The sequence below is a fragment of the Mobula birostris genome, chromosome 27, assembly GCF_030028105.1.
Source record: "Mobula birostris isolate sMobBir1 chromosome 27, sMobBir1.hap1, whole genome shotgun sequence".
Lineage (NCBI taxonomy): Eukaryota > Metazoa > Chordata > Chondrichthyes > Myliobatiformes > Myliobatidae > Mobula > Mobula birostris.
In genome coordinates, this window is record NC_092396.1 from 10,832,854 (window position 1) to 10,847,395 (window position 14,542).

A 14,542-nucleotide genomic window follows, 5' to 3' on the forward strand; every position below is an offset into this window, starting at 1 on the left:
CTCTCCCTCTCCTTCCTGCTTCCCGAGGACGTTTGACTTCATCTCTTGATCACAATGACCCCCTTCCCTTTCCACGTGGCATAATTGGCTGACCTTTTTTTTAACCCTGATGCTGGATAGAAGATACGAAGTAGTAACACCAAAGGATGCTGATTATTCTTGATGATGTGATTAGGGCTCTCCTAAATGGATGTGATATAGTCACCGCTGTCCTTTGACTGCAGCAAAGGGTTTTATGGGTGTCTCGATGTATGTCATTACAATAAGATTTAATTATCTCTTATTGAAGGGTGGCAGTTAGATCTGTTCCAATCCTGCACATGCTGATGGTGATTAGCACATGTGACTCCTGGAAATAGAGCTGCCCTGCCCTTTTGCTCAAGTAGGTGTCGCTGCTGAGGCTGGCCTTGCACATGCATCGGGCCGTCGCGTCCGGATTTCCATGATGGCCGATCGGGTCTCAGGTGAAAGCCAGCCTGTTGATTTTTGGTGAATAAGCAATTTTATACGAATATATAACCCTGAACTTTGCCTGCATTCTGTAAGTTAGCGCATTTTAATTCGATTTAACCAAAAGAAGTGCCGCTGTAATGCAGTGTTTGCGCTAATTGGAGGTCACAAGCAGACAGACAGAACATGAGAGCTTTAGTATTACATAGATTATCTCAATGCCAACAGAATGTGTTTCATTAGCTTTCAAAAGTAGTGCAGGTATATTTTTACTAAAAAAAAATATATATGCCAGGAATGGATTTTAGTAAGGTTTTGATAAGTTCCTTCAAAGGAGGTTCATCCAGAAGATAACAATTGCGTGGATCCATGGTGAATAGGCTGTCTGGATTCAGAATTGGCCTGCCCATAGGAGACAGGGTAGTGGTCAATGGGACTCATTCTAGCTGGAGGTTTCTGATTTGTGGTGCTGTGCAGGGATCTGTACTTGGAACTCTGCTGTTTGTGATACATATAAATGACCTATATGAAAACGTAGATGGGTGGTTGTTAAGTTTGTAAATGATACAAAGACTAGTGTTCTTGTGGATAGCATAGATGTCTGGCAAAGGGTACAGCAATATATAAATAGGCTGCAGATATGGGCAGAGAAATGATCCAATGTAAAATGATGCACTTTTGGAAATATAAAGTGACAATCCACTGTTAATGGAAAGACCACTGGTGTTGGTGAGTAGAGGGATTTTGGGGCTTAAATTCATAGCTCCCTAAAAGTGATTACAAGTTGATAGTGTGGTAAAGAAATCATATGGCATGCTTGCCTTTAATGTTGAGGAACTGAGTTGAAGAGTTGAGATGTTATGGTGTGACTCTATAAAATTCTAGTTAGGCCCCATCTAGAATATTGCATTGTTCTGGTTACCCTATTATGGGAAGGAGGGGGTGCAGAGAGGTTTACCGGGATGCTGTCTGGCTTAGAGTGCATCTGTTATAGGAATAAGTTGGACAAACTTGGGTTGTTTCCTCTGGAGCAGCAGAGACTGAGGGAAGATTTGAGAGAGGTTTATAGGATTAGCGAGAGGCAATGATGGACAGCCGGTATCTTTCTCCCAGCATTGAAATGTCTTTTACCAGAAGGTATGCATTTAAGTGAGAGGGAGTAACTTCAAAGGAGATGTGCGGGAAAAGCATTTTTATTCCGAAGGGTGGTGGTGCCTGGAATGTGCTGCATCCTGGGGTGGTGGTAGAGGTAAATATAATAGGGACGTTCACAAGGTTCTTGGATAGGGACATGGATGTGCAGGAAATGGAAGAATATGGATATTCTGTAGACAGAAGAAATTATTGATTTAATTAGTTCACAACATTGTGGGCTTCAGGGCCTGTTCCTAGGCTGTACTACGTTCTACGTTCATAGAGCATAGTTCAACTATATAAACTATGTGCTAATGAATTTTATTTTATCAGTGACATTTCCCTTTTCATATGAAAACGTATGTACATTTTCTTTTCTGTTGTTTGTATTGTAGTTTTTTTTGTTTAATATCTCTAAGGCAATTAAGTTTCTCATTCATATATGTAGCCTTTTCCTAGAGGATTTTAATGGTTAGGCAGGTTGAAACTTCCTAGTCCGGCATCCTGGAAACCTGAGAAATGGCCCTAGAGCTCCCGATGTAAATATATGCCTGATCCCTGGGCTTGTTAGTTCACACTGACATCCGTGAGGATCCGGTACAGAAAATCATACAATGCTGGTCTGAGGAAATAGATATCAACACACATAAGATGCTGGAGGAACTCAGCAGATCAGGCAGCATCCAGGATTGAAGAAGTATCTCGGCCCAACACATCGACTGTTCGTTCATTTCCATGGATGTTACCTGATCTGCTGAGTTCCTCCAGCATTTTGTGTGTATTTTGGATTTCCAGCATCTGCAGAATTTCTCATGTTGAGGAAATAGATGAAGTTTTACATCACTTCTGAGAGTCGGTAGACTGGTGAATATTCAAGGACTCTGTGGCCAATCTAAAAGAGTACGTCGCCACAGTCAGACTTCATCAGCAAGTGTCTAGAGGACTGCACAGTACAGAGGTCAGTTTGGGTGTTTGCCAGCCAGAAACCATGATAAACCGAGAGATCGACTCCCTAAGAATTGCAGGTCTGCTCTATTCTAATGAGCTGACTCTGACCTGTACATGAAACTGAGCTACGGCCTTTGTAAAGCTATCAGGAGTGCCAAGAGACGGATCGAGTCCCAGACCAGCCATCAGGGCTTGCGTGCGATAACAGGTTGGGCATTATCACTGATGAGCTCAATGCCTGTTTTGAACAGAAGGGTATTGAAATGACAACAGCCTCCAAAACACCTGAACCCACAGTCACTGTTGCAGATGTCAGATCAGCTTTCCTGCGAGTGAGCCCACAGAACATATCTGGCCTGCATCCTTTCATCCTTTATGGACTTGCAAACAGGGTTTTATGCGTACATTTCTAACCACTTCCTACTCCAATCTGAGGTTTCTATGTACTTTAAGAAGACCACTATCATCTCAATGCCACAGGAAAAGAAAATAGCATGCCTTAGAAACTACCATCCAGTGGCTCTGACATCCACCATCATAAAGTGCTTTGAAAGGCTGGTTATAGCACACATCAGCTCCAGCCTTCTAGAAACCTTGAACCACTACAATTTGCAACTGTTGAAACAGTTCCACAGCAGACGAATACTCGCTGGCTCCATATTCATGTCTGGAAGTTAATCTCCTGTTTATTGACTGCAACTCTGCCTTCAGTATAATTCGAAACAAACATCTCCGAAGATCCAGACCCAGGACTAGGCACTTCCTTCAATAGCTGGATCCTCAGCCTCCTCACCAGCAAACCACAGTTAGTAAGGATAGGTGGCAACACCTCTGCCACAATCATTCATAGCCCTGCAGATTACAAACACTGAGCTGGGCTTCCAGCTTAAGATGGTGCTACTGAAGTTGGGCAACAGCTTGCTGGTAGTTCAAAAGGCAAGAAGTACGACTAAAACGTTATTAATAACACTTCTTGAGGCAAACAATGGAGTGGCGCGCGAAGACAAAGTGAACTCAAGTTTGCTGTTGTGATGCAAAGTTGGAGTGCAACATGATTGAAACAGTACCTGGACTCTTTTTCGATTTTATTTTTTTTAATTCTGAGTTTTTTCGCATGTCTCTTTCTGCTGTCGGTTGCGTGATTTGTTTTGCGCGGGGGACGAGGGGTTTGCTGTTTTTCTTTGAACCAGTTCCATGGTTTTCTTTGTTTCATTGCTGTCTGTGGAGAAGACAAATCTCGGTTGCACACTGCATACATACTTTGATAATAAATGTAGTCTGAATCTTTGAATCACAAGGCTGTGTCTTCAGTCTCCTTACTTTGCTCCCACTACACTCACGTCTTGTTCAGACTGTGATCTAGCTCCATCTACGAGTTTGTAGATGGTACCACCATAGTGGGCTCAATTTCAAACAATGATGAGGTGGGGTACCAGAAGGATACAGAGAGCAAAGTGGCATGGTGTTAATACAGAAGTCTTTTCCTCAATGGCAGCAGAGCAAAAGAGCTGCTCATTTCCTGGAGCACATGCTCCTGTATGTATTTGTGATGCTGAGGTGGAGATGGTTAAGAGCTTAAAGTTCCTAATGTAAATACCACCTGTAGCTTGTGCTGGCCCAACCACGTTCAATCTATGGCCAAGAAAATATACCAACATTTCTACTTCCTCAGAAGACTAAGGGAATTGGCAGTCTCCTTTGACTAATTTTATCAACGTAACCAGCTTGGTATGGCTACTGCTTTGCCAAGACCACAAGATTGTGCTCGGAATTGAGGGCACGGCTCAGTCCATCACGAAAACCAGCCTTCCCTTCATGAACTCTCTTGACACTTCCCGATGCCTTGGACAAGCAACCAACATGGTCAAGGACTACTCCACCCTGGACATTTTCTCTGCTCCCACCTCCCATCAGGCAGAAGATACAGAAGTCTGAAAATACATACCTCCAGGTTCAAGAATAGCTTGAATCCTACTGCTATATGATTCTTGAACGGATATCTTGTATGATGAAGATGAACTCCTAAATCTCTCAGTCTAACTTGTCATGGCCCTTGCAACTTATCTGCACTACGTTCTCTGTAACTGTATCTGTAAAACTATATTTTACATTCTGTTATTGCTTTTTGCTTTGTACTGCGTGAAAGTATTTGTTTTAGAATGATCTACGTGGATGCAAGCGAAACAGTTTTTCACTGAATATGTGAGAATCATATATATCCCATAATTTGCTTCCCACTGTGAGCTGACAGGAGCAAGTATTGATAAAAGAGATTGCTATATCAGTTTTCTCATTCAATATTTTTATTAGTATTGTATAAATTACATGAATACAAATACAAAATTCATAAGGATACAGGTAAGTAATATGAATTACATTACCTTTAAATCACAGTAATATGATCACAGTATCCCATATTCCAAATCAATCATGTAGAAAAAAAGATTGAATTATGAGATGAAATACAATAAAATAATTTTATTATTAAAAAAATCTACCTCCACTACCAAAATGAGCTGGTTGGTAAAAAAAGAAAAAAAAAACCTTACCATATAATATTATAATAATAATGGCTCAGATCCATACTTTAATAACAGTTCAAAGATTATGAAAATAACTCAGAAAGGGTCCGCATAACATTAGAAAATCGTGTTTAGAATCAGAAATTGAACAATGAATCTTCTCTAGATCAAGGCCCAACATAACATCAGAGAGCCATTGAACATGAGTGGGCGGGGTGGCCTCCTTCCACTTGAGCAAGATTGCCCTCCTGGCCATAAGAGACATAAAGACCAATACCCGTAAATTAGATGGCTTCAGTATTGTAGCACTATCCTCACCAATACCAAACATAGCAGTCAAGGGATTGGGCTTAAAAGTAACATTAAAAAGTACAGCAAAAGTTTGAAATACATCTTTCCAAAATTTTTCAAGGCTCGGACATGTCCAAAACACATGAATTAGTGTGGCCACTCCATTGGTACATCTATCACAGTAAGGGGAAATATCTGTGTAGAAATGAGAGAGCTTGTCTTTAGACATAGGAACTCTGTGTACCACTTTGAATTGTAATAAAGAATAACGAGCACATAATGATGAATTTTGAAATAATCTTCCAGCTCTCTTCAGATATGAAAATCTGTAAATCCTTTTCCCAGTCTCCTTTAATTTTATCTAAAGAAGCCTTTTTCAGTCCCAACAGCAGACTGTAAATGTAAGATATTGAACTGTTGTCAAAGGGTTGATCCAATTGCCTACGATCATCTATCAAAAGATTAGGAATATTTAATTGATCTGAACATTTATTCATTGCAATACTATCATTAACAGAGTCAGAACTATACACTTTGGAATAGAATTCCCTAAAAGTGTCATTAATTTCAAAGTGGTCAGTTATCATGTCCCCATCAATTTTACGTATTTCTTTAATTTGCCGCTTGGCTATAAATGGTTTCAATTGATTAGCCAGTAGCTTACCAGTTTTATCTCCATGAATATCAAATTGACTTCTATCTTTTAAAAGCTGGCTTTCAATTGGATATGTTAAAAGAAGATCATATTTAGTTTTGGTTTCAATACGTCTCTTATATGTTTCAGGATCGGGTACCGAAGCTAGCTCATTTCTTCAAAAAAAAGAGTAATTTGATTCTCCATAAATTTTAAAAAGTCCTCATCGGGTAACAGAGTTAAATTAAGTCACCAAAATCTACTCATAGGGATAGGACCAGGAAAATTTATAGATAAAAGTACAGGAAAATGGTCAGAAATAGCAATCTCTTTATAGTCAATCGAACCAATGGAATCATTTGACTGTCAATAAAAAATAATCAATCCTGGTATAAGAATGATGGACATGAGAGAAAAAAGAATACTCCCTGTCCGTTGGCTGAAGAAAACACCAAGCATCAACTATACCACATTTAATTAGAAAGGATTGGATAAACAAAGCTGATTTATTAAGTGTGGCTGGTTTAACAGACAAGTGATCTAATACTGGATCTAACCAGCAGTTAAAATCTCATCCCATCACAAGAGAGTAAGTACATAAATCTGTCAAAGATGAAAATGGACGTTCAAAAAATCCTGGATCGTCTACGTTGGGGGTATATACATTAGCAAAAACAATCAATTTACTGTCTAAACTCCCTGATACAATAACAAATCGACCATTAGGATCCGAAACAACTTTATGCTGAACAAAGGAAACTGTATTATCTACAAAAATCGAAACTTCACGTGATTTTGCATTAAACGAAGAACGGAATTGCATACTCTTCCACCGAGTAAAAAAACATAAGCTATCACAGCTGTGTTTGTGCATTACTTGTAAGAAAATAATGGTTGCTTTTAATTTTTTAATATAAGCAAACACATTGTTCCGTTTAATGGGGTGATTCAGCCCTTTCACATTCAAACTAAGTAAGTTAATATTTTGAACCATTTTAAGTACCAATCATCATGTAATTAAAAGTCCTGGCCATAAGTTATTAAAACTAGAAAGCAAACCGTGGAGTAAGGTAGTCAAACAGATAATCATATAATCAACCCAATACAGCTCCCAGAGAGAAATAGGCTCTACTCCCTCCCCTGACCAATAGACAGTCAGTGAGCTAACAACTAAAAAGTTCCCCTCCCAAAAATCCTATTGACAGAAACTCCAGTCCTTCAAGGTCAATTATGTCCCTACCAAGACACAACATAAAAAGAAAAATAACTCAGTATTTGAAAATATAAAAGGATCAATTTAAACAAATTCAAAGAAATATATATTAAAATAAAGCCTCAAAAAGGGATATAATAAAAAAGTATCAAAAAAATTACGAAAAACAATCTATGAACAGCCAAAATGTAAGCTTATTGAAACCTTATTTCAAATTCATATTAACAGAAGAAAAAATTGATCAGATAAGACATATAACAGTTTTAGACTTCAGCCTTCAGAAACTCTTTTGCGTCTTCAACAAACTTTATTCTTTTTTGCAATCCGTTCTTCAAAACAATACTCAGACAGGTGGGAAAACGAAGAGATGGTTTAAATCCTTTATTGTAAAATTCCGACATAACTTCTTTATATTTCATACGAACAGCCATAAATTCAGGTGAATAGTCCTCCACAAATCTGACCTTGTAACCATGGAAATCGATCTTTCCTTGCCGACGGGTATGGCGAATTAAAAGGTCCTTAATACGAAATTCATGAAAACTTAGAATGACTGACCTGGGTCTCGCTGCCGACGACAGTGGCTTCAAAGTCAGTGAGCGATATGCTCGATCAGGCTTAGGCTCAGAAGTGAATAAAACAAGGAATAGCTGCTTCAGAAAGTTTGCAAAGAACTTCGTAGGGTCAGCGCCTTCAATTGATTCTTCAAGACCCAGAATTCGTAAATTATTTCTCCTGTTTCTATTTTCTAGATTGATAATCCTTTTCATTAATTTTCCATTGGATAAAGATAACTCTTTGCAGAGTTTAATTGTATCCTCAACATCCTCTTCAAGTGTCAACAGCTTTGCAGTATTTTCCTGAATTCAGTTCTCATGCTCAGTTAAAGTCTGTTGGGACGATTGTATCCAATTTGCCATTAAGTGGTTGAAATTCCTCAGAAAATTCCAGTTTTTGCTGTTTAAGGAAGTCACTGATTGAATCCAAAGTGACTGGGGATTCATCTTCTGTTTCCCTTTCTTTTGCAAAAGCTTTTGTTTTTTTTTGTCAGCCATAATAGAGCAGTATTAAAGTATTATAATAAGGTTTCAAAAAAAAACTGGTAGGAGACAAAAAAGTAAATAGGGTAGGAACAATCTAAAACGATGTTACTCCATCAGCTGCCAACAGGGCTGTGATCAGTTTTCTAAGCAAATCCCGTAAGTGCCTGCCTGCTGTGAACTGGCAGCCTACAGAATATTGCCCCTGGTAAACTAGGGCAGTTCCTCACACACTTTTCATGCTTAATTTTCTACAAGAATTGTATACCTCAAATATTGCTAATACAGAAATATTTTGCGAATTAAATATAAAATGATAATATCAGTGACATAGATAAAATACTGAAGAAAATCAGCACTTCAGGTAACATCCATGGAGCATGTTGGCCCGAGGCCCTTCTTCAGGATTGGAAAGGAAAGGGGAAGACGTCAGAATAATACAAGTGTCTTCATGGCTGCTTTGAACACTAATGGTGTCAGATTCAAAATATGCCTGACCTTGGGAGTTGCTGGACTACAGAATGCTGAACCAGAGAGTTCCAACCATAATAGTTTTTATTAGTGGTTATTTCAATTTTATTTTTCTTTCTATTCACAAGTTTGCAAGACCTTGCCAACATGTATTTTTGAAAATTAATTTTCAAATATATTGTAGATTAAACTGAATTACGTGGAAGATGCTCTCTGTTAACATGTTTGTCAAGATTGTACAGTCTTTGAATGGAGAATTGTTGCACCTGGGCAATCTGATTTACTACAGTTCCTACTACAATGCTGCGTGCAGGGCAAAATAAACAGTGCTCAAAAACCAGAGTGTAGAATCCACACTGAGTCTCACTGATGACTGAACTGGATAATCCTAAAATTGGCCACGACAGTCCTATTAGCTTGTGCCATGAAAATGCACATGATGAATTAACCCTTGATACAAGAGTTTCTACAGATGCTGGGATTCCAGAGTAACACACACAATGCTGGATGCTCTCAGCAGGCCAGGCAGCATCAATGGTGAAGAATAAACAGTTGATGTTTCAAGTCAGAATATTCTGTTTGTGTCTCAGTCCAAAACATCGACTGTTTATTCTTCTCCATTGATGCTGCCTGACCTGCTGAGTTCCTCCAGCATCTTGCATTAACCCTTCGCTGCTTGCAGCTTTTTGGGATTTCTGAGTCAGACCCGTGCTTATCAAAGAATAGCTACAGGCAGCAGCAGCACGGTGAAAAGCAAAAATTGGGAAGGAGAACAGCTTGAGTGAGAGAGAGCTATAAAGGACACAAGAAGTAAAAAAAAATTAACATATATCAGCACTAAACATTTGAAGGATTGAGAAATTAACATAAATTACACTTTCATAGTTAAGAATTTCTATGGAAGTTACTATCAGTTACCATATGTGGCTTGAGAACATTATTTCTTTCATATTACATTAACTCAAACTTCGGCTGGTGTTGTTTTCTGGGGTGCCATCTCTCAGTGAAAATGAACATAGTGGATTCTGGTTAATTGGGACACATTGGGACCAGTATATTTTTGTCCAGTTAAGCGGCTGCCCCAATTATCACCAAGTTTCATGGAAATAGTTAAAAAGGTATATAAAAAAAAGCTACTGTTTAACTGAGTAACAAATTACGTAGTTAAATGAAATATAGAACAAATTAGAACCACCAACATTACTACAGTGCAAAAAAATTGAGCATTAGTTTGTAATGGTTATCAATAGAAGAATTCATCAAGTGTACACAAGGGTGGTCTTTTGTTTGACTGTAAATTAACCAAATCAGACCTAATGCAGATAATGGACTGACTTCATTGCCTTCCTGCATGAAGTAATGTCATTAGCCAACAATAAATTTTTCTGATTTCTATATCCTTTGGTTGCACCAAGGATGTTGTATTGGCAGGCAGAAATTCCAGAAGGATATTTCTCAAATATTCTACATTAGAGTGTGCAGTACAATTGTCAACAAGCAGAGGAATTTTGCTTGTAGCTCCATATCGCAACTCATCAGTCATTTCTTAAAAATTTCGAAGTCATCCGCACATTCTTATTAGCATAGAATTCAATTGGTAAGCTATCCATTCTTCGCCTCTTAAAGCATTGAGGTTTAATGCAGTTCCCCAACAACCAACAGTTTTTTTTATCAGTTCCTGACATACTTGAACAATGCAACACAGTTATGCAATCCTTTGCTTTCTTTGACCCTGATAGTGTTGCATGTTTGTATCAAAGGAAACCATCTGGTGTGGCACGATAAAAAAGGCCTGTCTCATCAGCATTTTGGCACGTCAGTTACTTCTGCCAGTTGAGTGGTGTTTGGCGGATAGCTTTCAATTCAGTCCATTAGGGTAATTTTTTCAGCTAGTGTCAAATCTTTTCATGGCATCTTGGCAAGGGTCTCAGATTTGTTTTAAAAATCGAAATGAAAAATACAGAATGATCAAAAACATCACTGCTTTTTGAATCAGCATCTGTTGTCCCAAATGGATATTGGATATTGTCCACTCAATCCTTGCCTTTCATAACTGTTTGCACGGTGTAGTGTCTAATGGCTACACAACTGCATGTGACTGATAGTCTCATGTCCCAATTAAGCAGCATAGTGTCCCAAATAAACAAAGAGAATCCTGGGTGTTTTCTTGATTTGTTTTTGTTTTTTGACAGCTGTCCCAAATAAATGGCTGCCCTGGTTATCTGATGACCCAATTAACTAGAATCCACTTATCAGTAATGATATTCACCATCTCCTCCAGTGTACCAGGGTAATCTTAGGAAGGGAGTGTTTGAAGATCAAGACCACACACGTCTGTCTCAAAGCTCATACTCCACAGGGTAGCAGTGATTCACTACACCCCTGTATGTTTCTGTGGCATGGACGATATGCAGCAAGAAAATCTTAGCATGAGGCAAGTCTCTGCAATCCCTCCAAATCTGCTGGCAGGATAAGCAAACCAACATCAACTTCCTTTTTAAAAACGCAAACAACACACATCAAAGTTGCTGGTGAACGCAGCAGGCCAGGCAGCACCTCTAGGAAGAGGTGCAGTCGACGTTGCGGGTTGAGACCCTTTGTCAGGACTAACTGAAAGAAGAGCTAGTAAGAGATTTGGGAGGGGGAGGAGGAGATCCGAACTTCCTTTCCCAGACCTGATGGATGTCCATATCATTTGCAGGGCCTGAAACAAATTGTTCTGAGCTAAGTGACAGTAAGCAATTACCAGGTGGACAGACAAAAAAGTTCAAAGAAAATGTATTATCAAAGTATATCACCATATACAACCTTGAGATTCATTTTCTTGCAGGCATTCACAGTACAAAGAAACACAATAGAATCAATGAAAAACTACACACAGAGAAACAACCAATGTGCAAAAGATAACAAATAGTGCAAATATGACAAAAAATAAAAATCTAAATAATAAATAATGAGAATGTGATTTATAGAGTCTTTGAAAGGGAAGCCATAAGTTGTGAAACCAATTTAGTATTGGAGTGAGTGTAGTTATCTACTCTGGTTCAGGAGTCTGATGGTTAAAGGCTAAAAGAGGCTTGTTATAAAATTGTGAAGACTTACTGATTAATGGGCATCCCAAGTTTGTGTCTGCTCAAAATGGAGAAGGGATATTGAAGTGTGCATGCAGGGCCTCAGGTTCATGCGTTAAGAACACACTGTCATTGGCAGATTGAGCACATCACCCCTCAAGCTATGTACCCATCTGCCCAGTTACAAACATCCTGCCAGAATTATGGCTGAGTCCCTGAGGTTCACATCAGCCTTATCGTCCACCTCTGAACCACAGAGCTGGAGATTAACCAAGGCATCCACAATACCAAGGGGCTGCAAAAGATAGAGTGTATCCATGATGGTGCTTATGCATACAGTGTCTCTGAATACCTGACATTGCTGAAATACTATTTCTGCTCAAAAGTAATAATGGTTCTCAAGTAGGGTTTTTTTTTGGCAAAAATGCATTCTAATTGATTCTTTGAGAGCAGAATAAGCATTGTGATTCCTTGTCTCTTTTCCAATGCAGATTTTTGTTTTATTGCAGGCAGTAGAGTATCCAAACACTGCACCTTGATGACGGGAACAACATGTAATCCCTGTACAACTGGAGAGTATATGGAACATCCAAATGGACTAGAGAAATGTTTTAAGTGTAAACTCTGTGATCCAGGTATATACTATAATATTGATTGGAGTTATGTGATTTTATCAACTCATCAGGGTTTTCTGAAATTCCTTCACCAGAAATTTATTTACAAAGAATTATTGACGCCACTTGCTGCTATTGTACTAAACACTGTCATGACTGCGTCGTAGAGAAAACCTGAGCTCAACTTCAAACCTGACATGCCATTTTCTGCCATCAGAGTCTTGCTGTAGGACAAATTATGTTGAGCTTAAATCTCAGTGAAAATATCTTGGGGTAGAAGTAGCTTCACTTTCTTTCCAGGATTTTAAAACAGCATCTCTTGTCACCCTTCTTTTTTGTAAAAGTTGACATGTTTTGATCTGTCATATATTAAACCAGCTGAGTTGAGCCATGAAACCAGTTCTCAAAAGGGCATGTTGCCTAATATAAGCAGCATTGATCAGGCTGCAGGTGAGCCCTCACCTAAAGAATGAATACAGAAAGAATATGGAGTTGGGAGCAAACAACAGGAATTCTGCAGATGCTGGAAATTCAAGCAACACACATAAAAGTTGCTGGTGAACGCAGCAGGCCAGGCAGCATCTCTAGGAAGAGGTGCAGTCGACGTTTCAGGCCGAGACCTTTCGTCAGGACTAACTGAAGGAAGAGTGAGTAAGGGATTTGAAAGGTGGAGGGGGAGGGGGAGATCCAATGATAGTGTCTTCTCCTATCATTTTGGATCTCCCCCTCCCCCTCCAACTTTCAAATCCCTTACTCACTCTTCCTTCAGTTAGTCCTGATGAAGGGTCTCGGCCTGAAACGTCGACTGCACCTCTTCCTAGAGATGCTGCCTGGCCTGCTGCGTTCACCAGCAACTTTTATGTGTGTTGCTGGAGTTGGGAGAGTGCTCCCAAGAGTCAATAGGAGCTGAGCAAGGTGGTGAAAGACAGAACTAGCAGGAGGCATGATCTTTGTACAAGGGAGCCACTGCACCTTTTCTGGACTACAGACATATTCCTGGCAGTGGGATTTGCCAGGAAGATCTCTGCAAGGACATGAATGCCTGTACTTGAGAAATCTTCAACCCATGCCTGTGCCTCCTGTAGGATGAAGGAAAATTGGCTGAAATTTCTCTCCTTTTGTTTAGCTTTGTGTGACCTGGGTAATAATTCAATGAACAGCACAATCTGAGATGGGGCAGCAGTCAATGATGGCAACGTGGAGTGACTTTGTGAGTGTACAAAGCAAAGAATGATCTCCAAAAGTAGTGAATGCAATATATAGAGACAGTAGTTGAGGTTGCAGCAGTTCATAGACGTTATTGAGGATAGTGCAATTTCAGCCCATTAAATGGATAATTTCAGAGGAAATGATTAGTAAAACTTGGTTGTTCTGAGGAAATTACTCATTTTACACACGAATGAATTTCAACATCTCCAGTGGAATTGCAACTGCTGTCATTTCAAATAGCTAACACTAGGAAAACAGTGGTACTAGGGAATCAACATTCCAGTCTAAAGATCTGTCCTTTCCCAGGTGCCAAAAACTCCATTGTCCATCAATGAAACAGGTATTACTCTTGCATGAAGCTATTTTGATATATTGACCAGTCACTGCTTGCAGGAAGGCATGGCCTTGACATACATTTAGAGTGATGGAGTTGTACAGCACATGGTCTGTGCCGGCCATCATGCCAATCTGTTGAAGTCCCACTTACATGCATTAATTTCATATCCATACATACTTGTATGTATTCAGATTCCTCTTAAATGTTGTTACTGGTCCTGCCCCCACAACCACCTCCCTCATGCAAGTATACACATGCCCTTTAGTTTAAGATACTCTTACCAGAGAAAGGAGACACTGGCTATCTGCCCTATCAACTATCACTGATAGTTTCATGGAATTTGTTGCTTTGCAGCAGAAGAACAGTGTATTGCATTAAAACAAATCTTGTGTGTTGCAATAAGAAATAAAAACAAAGTACTACAAAAAGAGAGCAAAAAAGTAAGGTAGAGTTCATGAGTTCATAGACCACTCAGAAACTGGAGGTGAGGAAGCTGCTTCTAAAACATTGTGTGAAGGTCTTCAGACTCCTGTACTTCTTCCTGGTGGTAGTAATGAGAAGAGGGTATGTCCTGAGTGATGGGGGTTCTGAATGATGGATGCTGCCTT

General features: G+C 39.3%; 1 protein-coding gene across 3 annotated transcripts in view; it reads left to right on the forward strand.

Moving 5' to 3' along the window:
* Positions 1–14,542, forward strand: part of LOC140188582 (tumor necrosis factor receptor superfamily member 5-like) — a 66,563-nt gene that overhangs the window by 31,264 nt on the left and 20,757 nt on the right. For all 3 annotated transcript variants that reach the window (XM_072245000.1, XM_072245001.1, XM_072245002.1), the window contains one exon: positions 12,284–12,409. In XM_072245000.1, coding sequence (XP_072101101.1) covers positions 12,284–12,409 — 126 coding nt within the window. The remainder of the gene's footprint in view (positions 1–12,283; positions 12,410–14,542) is intronic.